This window comes from Scaptodrosophila lebanonensis, unplaced genomic scaffold (genome assembly GCF_003285725.1).
Source record: "Scaptodrosophila lebanonensis strain 11010-0011.00,11010-0021.00 unplaced genomic scaffold, SlebRS2 tig00000043-arrow-pilon, whole genome shotgun sequence".
NCBI classification, from domain to species: Eukaryota; Metazoa; Arthropoda; class Insecta; order Diptera; family Drosophilidae; genus Scaptodrosophila; species Scaptodrosophila lebanonensis.
This window is the reverse complement of record NW_022060545.1, coordinates 13,710,148-13,723,065: the sequence shown is the minus strand read 5'-3', so window position 1 is coordinate 13,723,065 and position 12,918 is coordinate 13,710,148. Positions and strand designations below refer to the sequence as shown.

Sequence of the window (12,918 nt, the reverse complement as noted above, 5' to 3'; positions counted from 1 at the left end):
GCAAATCATTTAAGATGCGACTCTTTTTGCAACTGCCAGCAAGGTCGTCGAGGGCGCTCCATCTTTCGTCACTTTCGACGAAGATAAAGCCAAAGCCAATTTGAAAACTATTAAAGCCAATTAGGTGTACGAGCCATCGATCGGTAAAAGGGCGACCGCCAAAACAACAGCGGCCAATCAACCGAACTCTATTTTTGAGATCATCGCACGCGCTGCAGCCATCACCTGCAGCCATCGCGGCATCTGGTCATCTCATAGGGTATAATTATTATTATTGGCCGCACAATGAAAAATGATCGGGGTCTGTTACAGAAACCTTAAGCAAAAAATTGCTAATTGTTGTGCCTGACGATGCGGCGTCGAAATGAAATCGAAACCAATGATGAACTGCAGAACAACAACCCCCCCCCCCCCCCCCCCCCCCCCACACACTCCGCACCCCCTTTCTCGTCCACACAACACTTTTTTAGCACTAAGCTACAAAACTAACAGAAATGCAAACAAAGCATGACACCGGCCTATTTTGATATTTTTTATAAAACAATAGAAAACAAAAGATATGCAAGACAAAGGCAATTTTAATAAACATTTTGTTTGTTTGTTGAATCGTTTGCATAATTCATTATTTTCATTATTTGATAAACTGAAATAATTTATAATTATTATGTTCCACCTAAGGAAATTGAGAGCTCAGCTATATAGCGTATTTGTTTTTTCTAGCATATAAAAGAAAACAAAAATATATCCATTTTCGTGCATACTTATAACTAATTGAATGATTTTTTTATTGAATACAAAGAACTAAACGAATTATTATGTACACTCTGACTCTGCAACTCGATTCGATTGGTGTGCTGACCAAATAGCTGATAAATACAAATAAGTATAGGCACCATTTTAATTACTCTTTAAAAATGCGAATCGTATCTAATTTTTACCTTACAACGTCATTATATTTTAATAACTCTAAAGTTTTGATGGATAATTTCAATAATGATAATAATATGAAAACAAAAAAAAAAACAAAAAACCGATGGCAAACGACTTTTGAATTCAAATATATATATCCTTTGCAATTTCAAATATTCAAATAATGTTGTTCTATTTATAAATCAATAAGGTATTGCAAAAAAAAGCGACATGCCTTTACAAACACCATTTCTAATATACATATTTATTTAGCAAGTGCTAGATTCGCTCATCCGGTTCATAAAAAACATTACTTGAATAATTCAATTTCAATTCGCACTTGAATCACAAGAATAACAACAAACAAAATTGCGTAGATATTTTAATTCTGGCTATAACTTCTTCAATGGTTGTTCTACTTATAACTAAGCTCGAAAAGAATGTAAGTGGAAAATTTTGTAAACTGCAGAGATTAAAAAACAGACGTTTTCAGTGTTGGATGAAGAACCCGAATGCCATAGTTTAGTGATTCTAGATGCTATAGTTTCCGAGATACTTAAGTACGTTTATACAGATGGTCGAAGAAGCGGACAAACTGACAAACGGACAAACAGTCAGAAAAACATATCGAAGAAGAGTCTGCCACTCCTTCAATTGGTTGTTAAAAAAATTGATCGTACAAATAAAAGGGAAATTCACAAGTGCGTGCTAACGGTAAGATAAAGATTCGGCCAATTAAAGATTACTTAAAAATGTTAGAAAATATTCCGATATTTTAAAACAATAGAAACAATAAGCCCCATGACCCACCTACCAGTCCATGTTGCCTAGTGTTGTCAGCCTGCAGCGTCGCATCGTTGTTGCTGGGTTGTTAACCATACGCACCGTTGGCCTCTGCAATTGTTGAGTGAGTGGGGCCAATTGATTTTGGCGTTCAATAGCGTACCATATGGACAACGCGCCGAGTGCTCGCTGACCAGAAACTAGTGCAGCCCCGGCCATTAAAACGGTCTTTTAATTGAAATCCAAACACATAATTTGTTGGGGCGCCTCTTCACGCCGCGCCAAAGAGTTCAACAACAATTTTAAACGTGGGGTCATAAAAACCAACACGTTTTTTAGTTGCCGGTTGGAACAGACCGAAAAAACAAAAGCACGGCGCATTGAAATAAAAAAGATTTAATAGAATACGACACAAAAATACGTGCGATACTTCGAAAAAGTGGCTGGCAGGCTAAAATAAATGGCGTTTAGCTGACAGCATCGCGTCGGCGTTTTATGTGTGTGAGAGGTTGTGTGTTTACTTCTGTGAGTGCATGTGTGTGTTTGTGTGTGCGTGTGATCTGGCTCCGGTTGCGGCTGCGCTATTTTGGCGCAAATAAGTCTGCTCGATTCTTACTATAAATAACGAAGCAGCTGCCGGAAACCGTATCATTCGGGACTCGATCGTCGCGGAGAACGTTTACCAGAGATTAAGCATTTACTCGTAAACAACATGGTGCGTACCAGAATGGAAATTTCGACCAAATGGATACTACCACTACTTAACCCATTCCTATGCACTTTCAGAAAGTCATTGTACTCGCTCTGTGCAGCCTAGCGCTGGTCTCTGCCGATGTTTCGCATTTGTTGGGACACGATCACCACCATGATAATCACCACGATCATTCGGAGCATGAAGGCTACAACTACGATCCACCGAGCACCCCCTTTGAGCTACCCAAGCCCAGCTACTTACCACCCGAGCCACAGTCCACTTACTTGCCACCCGGACCAGTGAAAGCCGAGATACCCAAGCCCGAATACCTCCCACCTGCACCGGCCCCTGTCAGAACTCCTCAACCCAACTACTTGCCGCCCGCGCCCGTCAAGGTTGAGCAGCCGGAGCCCACCTATCTACCCCCTGCACCCATTAGTGTCGAGGAACCCGAGCCAGCTTATCTGCCTCCTGCAGCGCAGCCCGAATATAAGATTCCCATCCCATCCTATGCGGCACCGCTAGAGCCCGGAAGCACCTACTTGCCCCCCCAGGAGGCCGTCGAGCCACACAGTGATGATGGCTACCACTACAATGCCCCTGCCCAGCCATTCTTCTTCTAAGCACTAGATGTGATTAGTCGCCACTAGCCAGTCCATATCACTCCCCTCTCTCCACATGTATATACTTATGTTTGTATTGTATCTTGTCTAGTTATTTATTGTTATATGCCTGAGCAATCGCACTTATAATAACAAGAATGTGTAGCTATTATAATTATATAGAAAGCGAACCTTTTTAAGGGTGTAAATTTGTTATTCGCACTCGATTAAGGTTAATTAAATCAAATTTATGTTTATCCAAATATGCATTTTAAAGTCGTTTATTCAACTAGATTGGTGCGTGGAACCCAGACAACTTCATTATTAACACAAAGGAAATTTTAATAATTAATGAACTCACTGATTGAAAGTGAAGAAATCAAAAAACTAACTCTTCGCTGACGCCGTTTTTAATATTTCCAAACGTATTCGTATATGCGAGCCTTTGTTAGTAACTGGAGAAGGGGAAAGGTTTGGCAAACAGATGAAGAATTTGCATCGATATTGAGGTTAGCCACTGTTTTGAAAATAGTAGGAAGATGCTTTATATAGGCGCTGTTCTTGACCAAAATCCAGCGCTAATTCAAAATGACCGAAGGGTACATTAGATTGGAGGGAATGCAGGTAATACTCAGAAGGAGGATTGTACACAACTATACCGTTTATGTACATACATATGTGTAATATTATATATTATTTGTTTGTTTGTTTTTTAGTTTTTATTTTGGAAGCCTTTAATTAAAAATATAAATATAAATTAAAATGGGGAATAAAGGAATGCGCTAGCATTTAATATTTGTTTGTTAACATTTGTTATTAGATTATTGTGTGATTATATGTTTTTTTTTAAATCAACAAATGTGGGCTGGTTACAATAAATATATGAAAAATAATAAGTTTTAAACTTCAATAACAAGAAAGACTCTAAAATAAATGTACAACAATGCCTCTTACGCTTCCAACACGTTAGACAAATTTTATTTGTCTCGATTCACAGCCAAATATGGTTGGAGACATTATAGACCTAAAAAAAATAGCGAATAGAGTAGAAAACTTAATTCAAATTAAGAACTACTTAGATTACTGAAGGACCAAAAAGAGTGACAATTTCAATTGAGGTTCGGTAAATATAACTGCACTCTCATTACAATCATCTGCCTTAAAATCAACCCATTACATTCATTAAATTGAAGATATATCTCCTATTTGCATGGCGTACATGGCGTAATATTATTATATACTTAAAAGTAAATTAAATTAAATTCTTAAAAACTGGATAAAAGCTTAAAAAACTTAATTTTGATTATAGCTCTACAAAATTCATTTTTACACACCATAATTGTAAAAAAAAAATAGATATGAAGAAACTTTATAAACACCGTAAACTTCTTTTAAACTGAACAAAACTAAATTTGATTCTAGTTCATATAAGCTACGCACTTGGACTTAACATTAGCTTTATAATTTCTTCGAAGAAAAACCTTGCTTACACACGGACTCGAGCAATTCATCGCACGATCCACAATAATATAATTCAGTTCTTACACACTCTACGTGCTGAAGAAGAAGGTCTTGGAACACACTATCGGACAGACGGACAAGGGTAGATCGTTTCAACTCGTGTGGCTGATAACAGATCACTTTAACCTTTTGTGAAGGATGTAAGCATATTTTAAATTCCACCCCACCCCTCCTCTCCCTACACCTCCAACATAAACATGTCATTGTCTATAAGCCACTCATGGTTTTCACGCACACGTCACACGCATACGTCGATTCTCTATTTGAACTTGACTTTGCGGCAGTTGTACTTCACTGCCGCCGACCGGACTGCAGCTCGGAAAATCCAATAAGAGGTATTAGCCGCAAATGGCCACGAACTTGAGGTAAGTAGCGCAGTGCGCATGACAACATAATTACAGCAACAAACCGCTTAGACACTCGTCGAGTCTCAAAATAACTTTAAATGCGCTTGAGTCTCTTTGTTGCGATCGTTCGGTTCGTTGTCTGTGGTCAGCAGCGAATCTAAAATAATACTCGTATTGACCACCCACCGGCATTTGAATACGAAGCGGTTTTATTGTTTTGGTGGGCGAGTAATTTGCTCCAACCAAAATTCTTCTACAATTTTGAGTTGATTAATTGCTCGACCATTCGTATGAGTTATTACTGCAGTGGACAAATGGATAAATGCGATCCAAACCACTAATTCTTTAGCCGATTTACCGCTGATTTGTAACGCCTTTTTAGTGAACGTCTTTAAATTAATGTCACAACAATCACTGCCATTGTTGACTTTATAGGTGTGAAGCCTCCCTTCTGCCGCTTATTCGTCTCCCGTGTCATCATCTTTTAAAGCCAGCCGCTCTGTGAAAGTGAAATACCTCGTAACTAAAGCAGGAAATAAATAATTAATTTTTCGGGCATTTGCAATGCTCGTTTAGAATGTTGTTGACAAAATTAATTCGCTTTATTTAAATGTGGCGCATGATCTAATGTTTGAAACGGCATTTGAATTATGCTGCTATTTATAAATACATACTTGTACATACCGTGCATACCTTTTGGAACTTGTTCAGCCACCCGCTGAATTGTGAATTATGCTCGGCCTGTGAATGTGACTGCCCGCTATGAATATTCAAACTAATTTGCCTTAAATCATTTAGTTATATGCTATTAAAAGCGGTATCTTAAACTGCTATAAATTAGTTCTAATCGCTTTGAGAACAAACCAAAAACAAAGCGATCGCACACACACAATTTTCAAGCCTGTTTTGAGATTCTTTTCAATGCTGGAATTTTAATGTATAGTATACTTTAAGGGTGTTTTGAATTATTATCCAAATCAAAATATTTGTCTACCATATTGTTGTCTAATTATACTATACTATGGATACTATGTGTCCATATTTAACCATTTACTTCCTTTTCGACAAATATTGGTATAGATTAAGTATTTTAATGCAAGCCTTCAAAGAAAGAACGATAGATATTTTATACAAAGACCAGATTAAATATTAAGTTTATGCTTTTGGCGTAAAATTAATGCTACTTACCTATATATACATATATATATTTATGTACTTACTACATACAAGTATGTATGTAATACAAGTAAAAATACATAAGCTGGTGACTCAGAAACGAACTTGATAAAATAACTAAACTATATTTCATAACATTTTAATTAAAAATATAATAATTATTTTAGTGTTTATTTAATATATTATTTTAATTCAAATATTAAAAAAGCTATGCATAAAGAACAATTCAGTAATTTAGTCTTCAATTATAAAAGTGCTTACTTCTGCCCTCACCATTCTGTGCATCAGTTGCTACATAAATTCAAATCCGCGCAACTTTTTCAACTCTACTGAACTCACCATGACTACTTTTTTATTAGGTGGCAATATCTCCGCACATATCGATTATTATGCTGCACACAAAGCAATCGTTGCATTCTATCGTCTCTAGCTTAGTCGTTGAGTTTCGTTGCAGTCGTCGGGTGCGTGGTTTGACTGCGGCAGTTTCTGTTTTTGTATGACAAATTAAATATTATTAAGCATTTACGTTTCGCTGTTGTTGCTGAGACTGGGCAGCGCTAACAAGTTTTGAACGCATTGCTAAAACAAATTTTCAACGCTTCGCGAGGCTTCGTGCATTCGCCCCTATATATTTTCGCCACATTTGTTTTGTGCTATCTTTCGTGGTTCGTTGTTGTTATTGTTGCGTTGCTGTTGCCGTTGCGCTCATTTGTACATGGAATAAGTTAATTTTCATTTAATTTATGCGAAATTACAAAAGCGAATGTGAAAAATATAAAACAAGCGACAGCCAGGAAAACCATGCAACGCCTTTGTAAAAGGGTAAAAGTGTGGAAAATTGTGCAAAAAAAGTGTGACGTCGTTTCTGCTGCCCTCTTGCTGTCGTGATGATGGCCAATTTCCACACTAAAACGCAGCGACGTCGACTGCGACTGCACTGGCATAGACAGCTGCTGCTTTAGCAAGAGTAAACAAAGCGACACACACATACACAGCCACGCACACACGCACAATTATTAAAGTGACGACGACGACGACGTCCTTCGCCTTGCGCCCGCTGGAGACCTCAGACCCAGACCAACAGACAACCTGCGCATCAAATTACACATCATCACCATCATATCATCATACTCCTCACTTACAACCTGTTTGGCGCAGACAGGAAGTTTTGCAACGGAAGCATCGCGACCACCAGCTTAACGATTCTACACCTCTCTGCGGCAGCTGTCACCAAAACTCTTCACATTTGAAGCTACGTTGTTGGGTATGTTTGTATTTATGCATGCATGTACATATGTACAGCTGTATGTGTGTCTCGTCTCTTCGGGGAATTCGCCCAGTTGTGCTCTTGTTGTTGTTGTTGTTGTTGTTGTTGTAGTACTAGTGCGTGGCAACTGTTCAGATTTTCAGCTCGCTGTCTGCCCGCTTGATTACAATCGCCAAATTCCAATTAAATTTGGAACACTGCCCCCTTTGTTACGTTTCTTATTAGGTTTTCCATTGAAAATTGCTAGCCGCTGGCCTTGCTCGCCAGCTTGCTCTCTTGATTTAGTATATTCTGTTGTTGCTGCTGCATGCTGCTTCCAAATTGCACGTACATATGAGTAGTATCTGTTATTCGCTCTTCACATTTCCGCCTGAATAATTGCTCAGTGAAATTGACTAAAACTTTTTGTGTCTGTCACTCAGTCCATAAATTACTCGCCCCACAACATTTAAGCGCCTGTAAACGAGACGGCTTAACTGCACCTCATATCGATACAATCGCTAAAAATAAACGCAGTACTCATTCAACTGCAGCTTTTATTGAGCCACACTGATTCAGAAGCCCCCCAACCACAGGCATGTTTCACGCCAATCTTATCGGAGTTTCCCCTAATTCATACGTCCATATGTACATTCATACATACATACATATGTACATATGTATGACTCCCACCTCGGCACGCGTCGTGAATTCTTTAGATAGCGAGTTCCAAGACAATTGCAGTTGCGTTGTCGTTTTCAGTACTGACGTAATTGTAGCCGATTGTGGCGTACGCTTGATATGCGAAACCCCGATATGTGTGGCGGCCTTCCCATAAATATTTGTGGGCGCTTTCGCTTTATCGTCAAGTTCAAGTTCATTGCGCCACTCACTGGCCTTTTGTGCTGCCGGACAACTTATCATTTCTAGTATTACAACAAAGACCCTTTCACTGATCAAATCAAAACCATCTATCATGAAATATGTAGAGTGTTGGTGTCGCCAATAATTCTTTGGATTACTTCTGACTAACTATTGATATTCGTCTCACTATATTTTAAATACATACAATGCCTGATAAACGTCTATTTACTGATTTTGTTTTCTCCACTAATATTCAATTTCGAACCATTCGTTCAACTATTAAAGGGTGAAAATTCCTAAGTTTTAATTTTTTATTTATTTATAAAGACGACAAATATGGGCAGTAGGTCTTTGAAAAACTTGTTTTAAAACACTACGACACTTTTTATATTTTTATGATAATGCGAAAAATCGTCTCTCAGTCTCTTTTGTGGTTTTTGTTCCCAGATTATTCTTTTGAGAACCCGATTCAAACATAGGTGTAGTATCTAGCTTGCTCTTAAACTGAAATTACTTACTGCCTTTTAAGATCGTTTAAAAGAATTTTGCAAATTAAAATATCCAGATTGTTGCACACGTAAAAAATATTTTGAATGGATTTTAAAATTTTTTCCAAAACGTCTGTCACGTGTTTTGTTTGTTTGCTCAATTCAGCGCCAGAATGGGATCCCCTTCTGGTGGCGATGGCGGCCCAAATGAGACCGCCTGGCTGGAAGATTTGCTGCGGGAGGTGCAACTGGAGCAATTCCTAGAACGGATCCGTGACGATTTGCAAGTGACGCGACTGCCACACTTCGACTATGTGCTGCCCGATGATCTGGAACGGTGTGGACTTGGCAAACCGGCGATACGCCGGCTTATGGAGGCAGTAAGGAAGAAGAAGGCACATCAGTGGCGCAAAAACATACTCTCCAAGCTGATAGGTGGCGGAAAACAACCGTCTTCCAAGAAGCAACAACAGGGTCAGTCGGCAGTCCGGGATGCGCAGCAAGGCAATGGTACACAATTAACGTGTCTCATACACGAACGGGACATTACACTGGGTCTTAAGCTCGGCGATGGCTCCTTCGGTGTAGTGCGACGTGGCGAGTGGAGTGCTTCACCCACCGGGAAAGTTGTTCCAGTGGCCGTCAAGGTGCTGAAGTCGGATAATCTCACCCAGCCGGGCATCATTGATGACTTCTTTCGCGAGGTGCAGGCCATGCACGCTCTCGACCATTCGAATTTGGTGCGTCTATACGGGGTGGTGCTGTCGCAACCCATGATGATGATCACAGAGTTGGCGGAACGCGGCTCGCTTCTGGACACGCTACGTAAGCAGTGCCGGCACACCTCGCTCACACACATCTGGAACTGGTCCGTGCAGATAGTGACGGGAATGGCGTATTTGGAGCAGAAACGTTTTCTTCATCGCGATCTCGCCTGTCGCAATGTGCTTCTGGCCTCCGGAAACAAGATCAAGATTGGAGATTTTGGTCTGATGCGGGCACTGCCGCAGGAAGACGATTGCTATGTTATGTCCGAGCACAAGAAAGTGCCGTTCCCCTGGTGTGCACCCGAGTCGTTGCGTTTTCGCCAATTCTCGCATGCCTCGGACACATGGATGTTCGGCGTCACGCTTTGGGAAATGTTGTCGTTCGGCGAAGATCCCTGGGTAGGTTTGAATGGCTCACAAATATTGCGCAAGATCGATCGCGAAGGTGAGCGACTGCATCAGCCAGATGCATGTCCACCAGATGTTTACGCCATGATGCTGCAGTGCTGGGACAAGACGCCGGCAGAGCGACCCACATTTGCGGCTCTGAAGTAAGTAATTGGATGCTTTGATGCCTATTTAAAATCAACATTTGCTAACCTTGTGTCGTTTCTTTTAGGGAATACCTGGCGGGCATGTCACCTCCATTGATGCGTGCCTCACGCAGCTATCACGAAACCAAAGGCCTGCAGATCGAAGCGGGTGATACTATTGCCGTCATCGATGGTCGTCCCGAATTGAAACTCATCAAGGGCCAGAATCAACGCACCTTCGAGATCGGCATCTTTCCTCGCACCCTGCTGGAGAAGCACAAATTGGGTCATGGCGATGTTATCTTGCGCGAAAATGGCCGTCAGTCCGGCGGGAGTGCCGGACAATCACCCTTTGGCTTCTGCTGGGGCGGTGGCGGTGCCTCCATGGTCAACGGCGAGGACAGAAATCGCAAGTGCGCTTCCCTAGCGCACACCCAAAGCTTTGGAGCGCAGCCGGTGCAGGGTCATGCCAAGGAGCGCAAGTCTATATCGAGCAAGCAATTTGCGTACAACAAGCTGGTCAACGAGGCAGGTGTGCTGCAGCGACGCAATGCCGTCAAGCAACGTTCGTCGCAGAAAGGTTCGGGACCACAGCGCCCACCGCCGCCGCAGTTGCATCAACAGGAGGGCATACTCATCGACATTTCGCCAGAGCTGGCAAGTGGTGGTGAGACACGCCCCTTAGGAGATAGCTCCTCCCTGAACATGGACAGTTCCTTCTGCATACTCGATGCGCCCATTGATGTGCCCACGTTTGGAGACACACCCTCCAGCCCCAACACGCCCACGTACTTCAACGAGCAGCCGCAATTCGAATTTGAAACGGGCGCCGTGGTTCCCGTCGTGGGTGTTTCGCCTGCACGCCTGCAACCGCCGCCCTACCAAATGCCACCCACTTATTCCAACACCATGGAGTTTGCGCACCAAAAACGCGAGCAGGTACAACAGCCAGCGGCACGGGATCCGTTCGATACAAGTAGCTTGGACGTGGCTGGGGCCCTAACGCTCTACTCTAACGTCACTCAGTCACCGCCGGCTCCTTTACAATCTACGAGCGCAATCTACAGTAACCCCGCAGCACGTAAAAATCTCTTTAACAACACCAACCCATCCACAAGTAATGGTTATGGCAACAAGGAGAACATACCTCAAGCTGTCGAAAACACTGTAGCTCTAGACTCTGCGGTCCACTTAAATTTGAGCAGCCTATCTCTGGAGCATCATGACACGACCACCACGATCACCAGCTTGGCGGCAGCTCCACCAACGGCAGCTGTCGTAAAGCCTGTAGAAAACTTCCTACTTGATAAGTCGTTTATAGCCGAATTGGAAAAGGACTTGTACAGCGGCAGCAATAAGGTCCAGAGCGACTACGAACGAAACACGGCCCAGATGTATGCCAACAAGGAGATTGTTTACAAACAGAATCTCACGCCACTAAAGAACACAGGCACTTCAAATCACTCCAGTCCCTCCTCCAATATCAACGCTTCGCCAAGTGTGCGCCCATACGAGCCAGCGCTTGTTCACACCACGCCCAAGCAGAACAATGTGGAGGCGGCAAATACAGGTTCCACGACGCAGAGTGTCGTCAATCGCATTTGGTACGAACAGGTGGCCGCTCCTTCGGAATATTATGCGCAACCGCCGACAGATGAGCAACTGTACGCCAACCAATTGGCACCGGCGACTGGAAACTCTACTCAAGTGGAGGCAAACCACTCGTTTGTGGCCATTTCCAATCGTGTTGTGGCGCCTCTGACCAATGCATATGCATCAACAGCTTCGCTTTATGGCAGTCTCGGTGGCGGCGAACGCTACGATGCCGTCGCCTCGGCAGCCAACTCCACATATTATGGACAAGTTCCGCAGCCGTTAGCTACAAATGCAGTCAATGGAGCTCCATCTGCAGCAGCATTTTACGATGAGGTTACGTTCGACGATTATCTGCGGCCTCATCGTCCAGCACCGCTGGCACCACCACCACTGTCGGCCCAGCAAATCCAGCGACGACTGGAGAAGATGCGCCAACAACAGCAGCAGCAATTGGATGGTGCCAATAATTTGTATGCACCAGTGCCTGCAGAGATTGCCAGCGAACAAGAGAAGGTACAACAGCTAATGCAGGACCTGGGCTCGGCAGCATTGGAACAGGACGTGCGTAATGCCTTGCGAGCCGCCAGTGGTGATAAAAATCTGGCTCTACGCCACTACAAAATCGATCAGTTGACCCGTCTGGGCGTTGCCAACAGGCAGCTGTGTGAGCAGGCCTTGCAGCAAACGGGCTGGAGCTTGGAAATGGCAGGCGCCCTGCTTTTGGAGACGACAGCGGGCTAGGCACCACCCATCTCTTAAAAGGAACATCACAATGTAATTACCTTTATCGAAAATGTATTAGTATTGCCTCTTCGCGAGCCGTTCTTTAACACACAATTGCTGAATACAGCGGTATTTCGTTTATTTTAAGTTTACTTAAGGCCTTCGATAAACTCCTCGAATATTTGAAGAATACTCATCAGTTGTGCAACGAGAATTTCAACTACAGCATCCCAGACTGATGGCGTAGTGTATATTTTTTCAGTTTTTTAGCATAAGTGGCGACGTAAAGAACTTTTATAACTGTTATGCATAAATGTCATGAATGTAACATTTAGTTAGTTAAATAAATAAATTATATGTAATTGTTACTAAAAACACCAATACACGCCTCATTCTCTGAAAATGAAGATTCCAAATTATATTTTCATATAGTATTTTTGAAAACCTTGTACAATGATTTCCGCGAGATTTTAAACGTTTTCAACCAACCATATAATCGTTTGGTGCATACATGAAGTAGCTGACCCAGTCCCAGAAACTCTAATTTTAAAATAAGATTTAAGCTAAGCCTAATTGATAATGCCAGTAGGGAAGGTAAGAACATGATTATGGCGACAGAAGCAGCGACGAAATGATCAAAATTTACTTAAATATACCAAATATGTAGAG

At 42.2% G+C, this 12,918-nt stretch overlaps 2 protein-coding genes across 3 annotated transcripts; both read left to right on the top strand.

The window, feature by feature from the left end:
* Positions 1–1,315: 1,315 nt before the first annotated feature.
* LOC115622524 (early nodulin-75) lies at positions 1,316–3,009 on the top strand. The gene is made up of 2 exons (XM_030516488.1): positions 1,316–1,351; positions 2,479–3,009. The coding sequence occupies exons 1-2, from the start codon at positions 1,316–1,318 to the stop codon at positions 3,007–3,009; spliced, it is 567 nt and encodes a 188-aa protein (XP_030372348.1).
* Positions 3,010–6,545: 3,536 nt separating this feature from the next.
* On the top strand, positions 6,546–12,524 carry LOC115622656. Of its 2 annotated transcripts, none has more exons than XM_030516666.1 (3): positions 6,546–7,296; positions 8,797–9,948; positions 10,017–12,524. In XM_030516666.1, exons 2-3 carry the CDS (start codon positions 8,804–8,806, stop codon positions 12,265–12,267), a joined length of 3,396 nt encoding a protein of 1,131 aa, XP_030372526.1. In that variant the 5' UTR covers positions 6,546–7,296; positions 8,797–8,803; the 3' UTR covers positions 12,268–12,524. The 2 variants fall into 2 exon arrangements, with proteins under 2 accessions (XP_030372526.1, XP_030372527.1); XM_030516667.1 differs by lacking the exon at positions 6,546–7,296 and adding an exon at positions 8,603–8,621.
* The last annotated feature ends 394 nt before the right edge of the window (positions 12,525–12,918 follow it).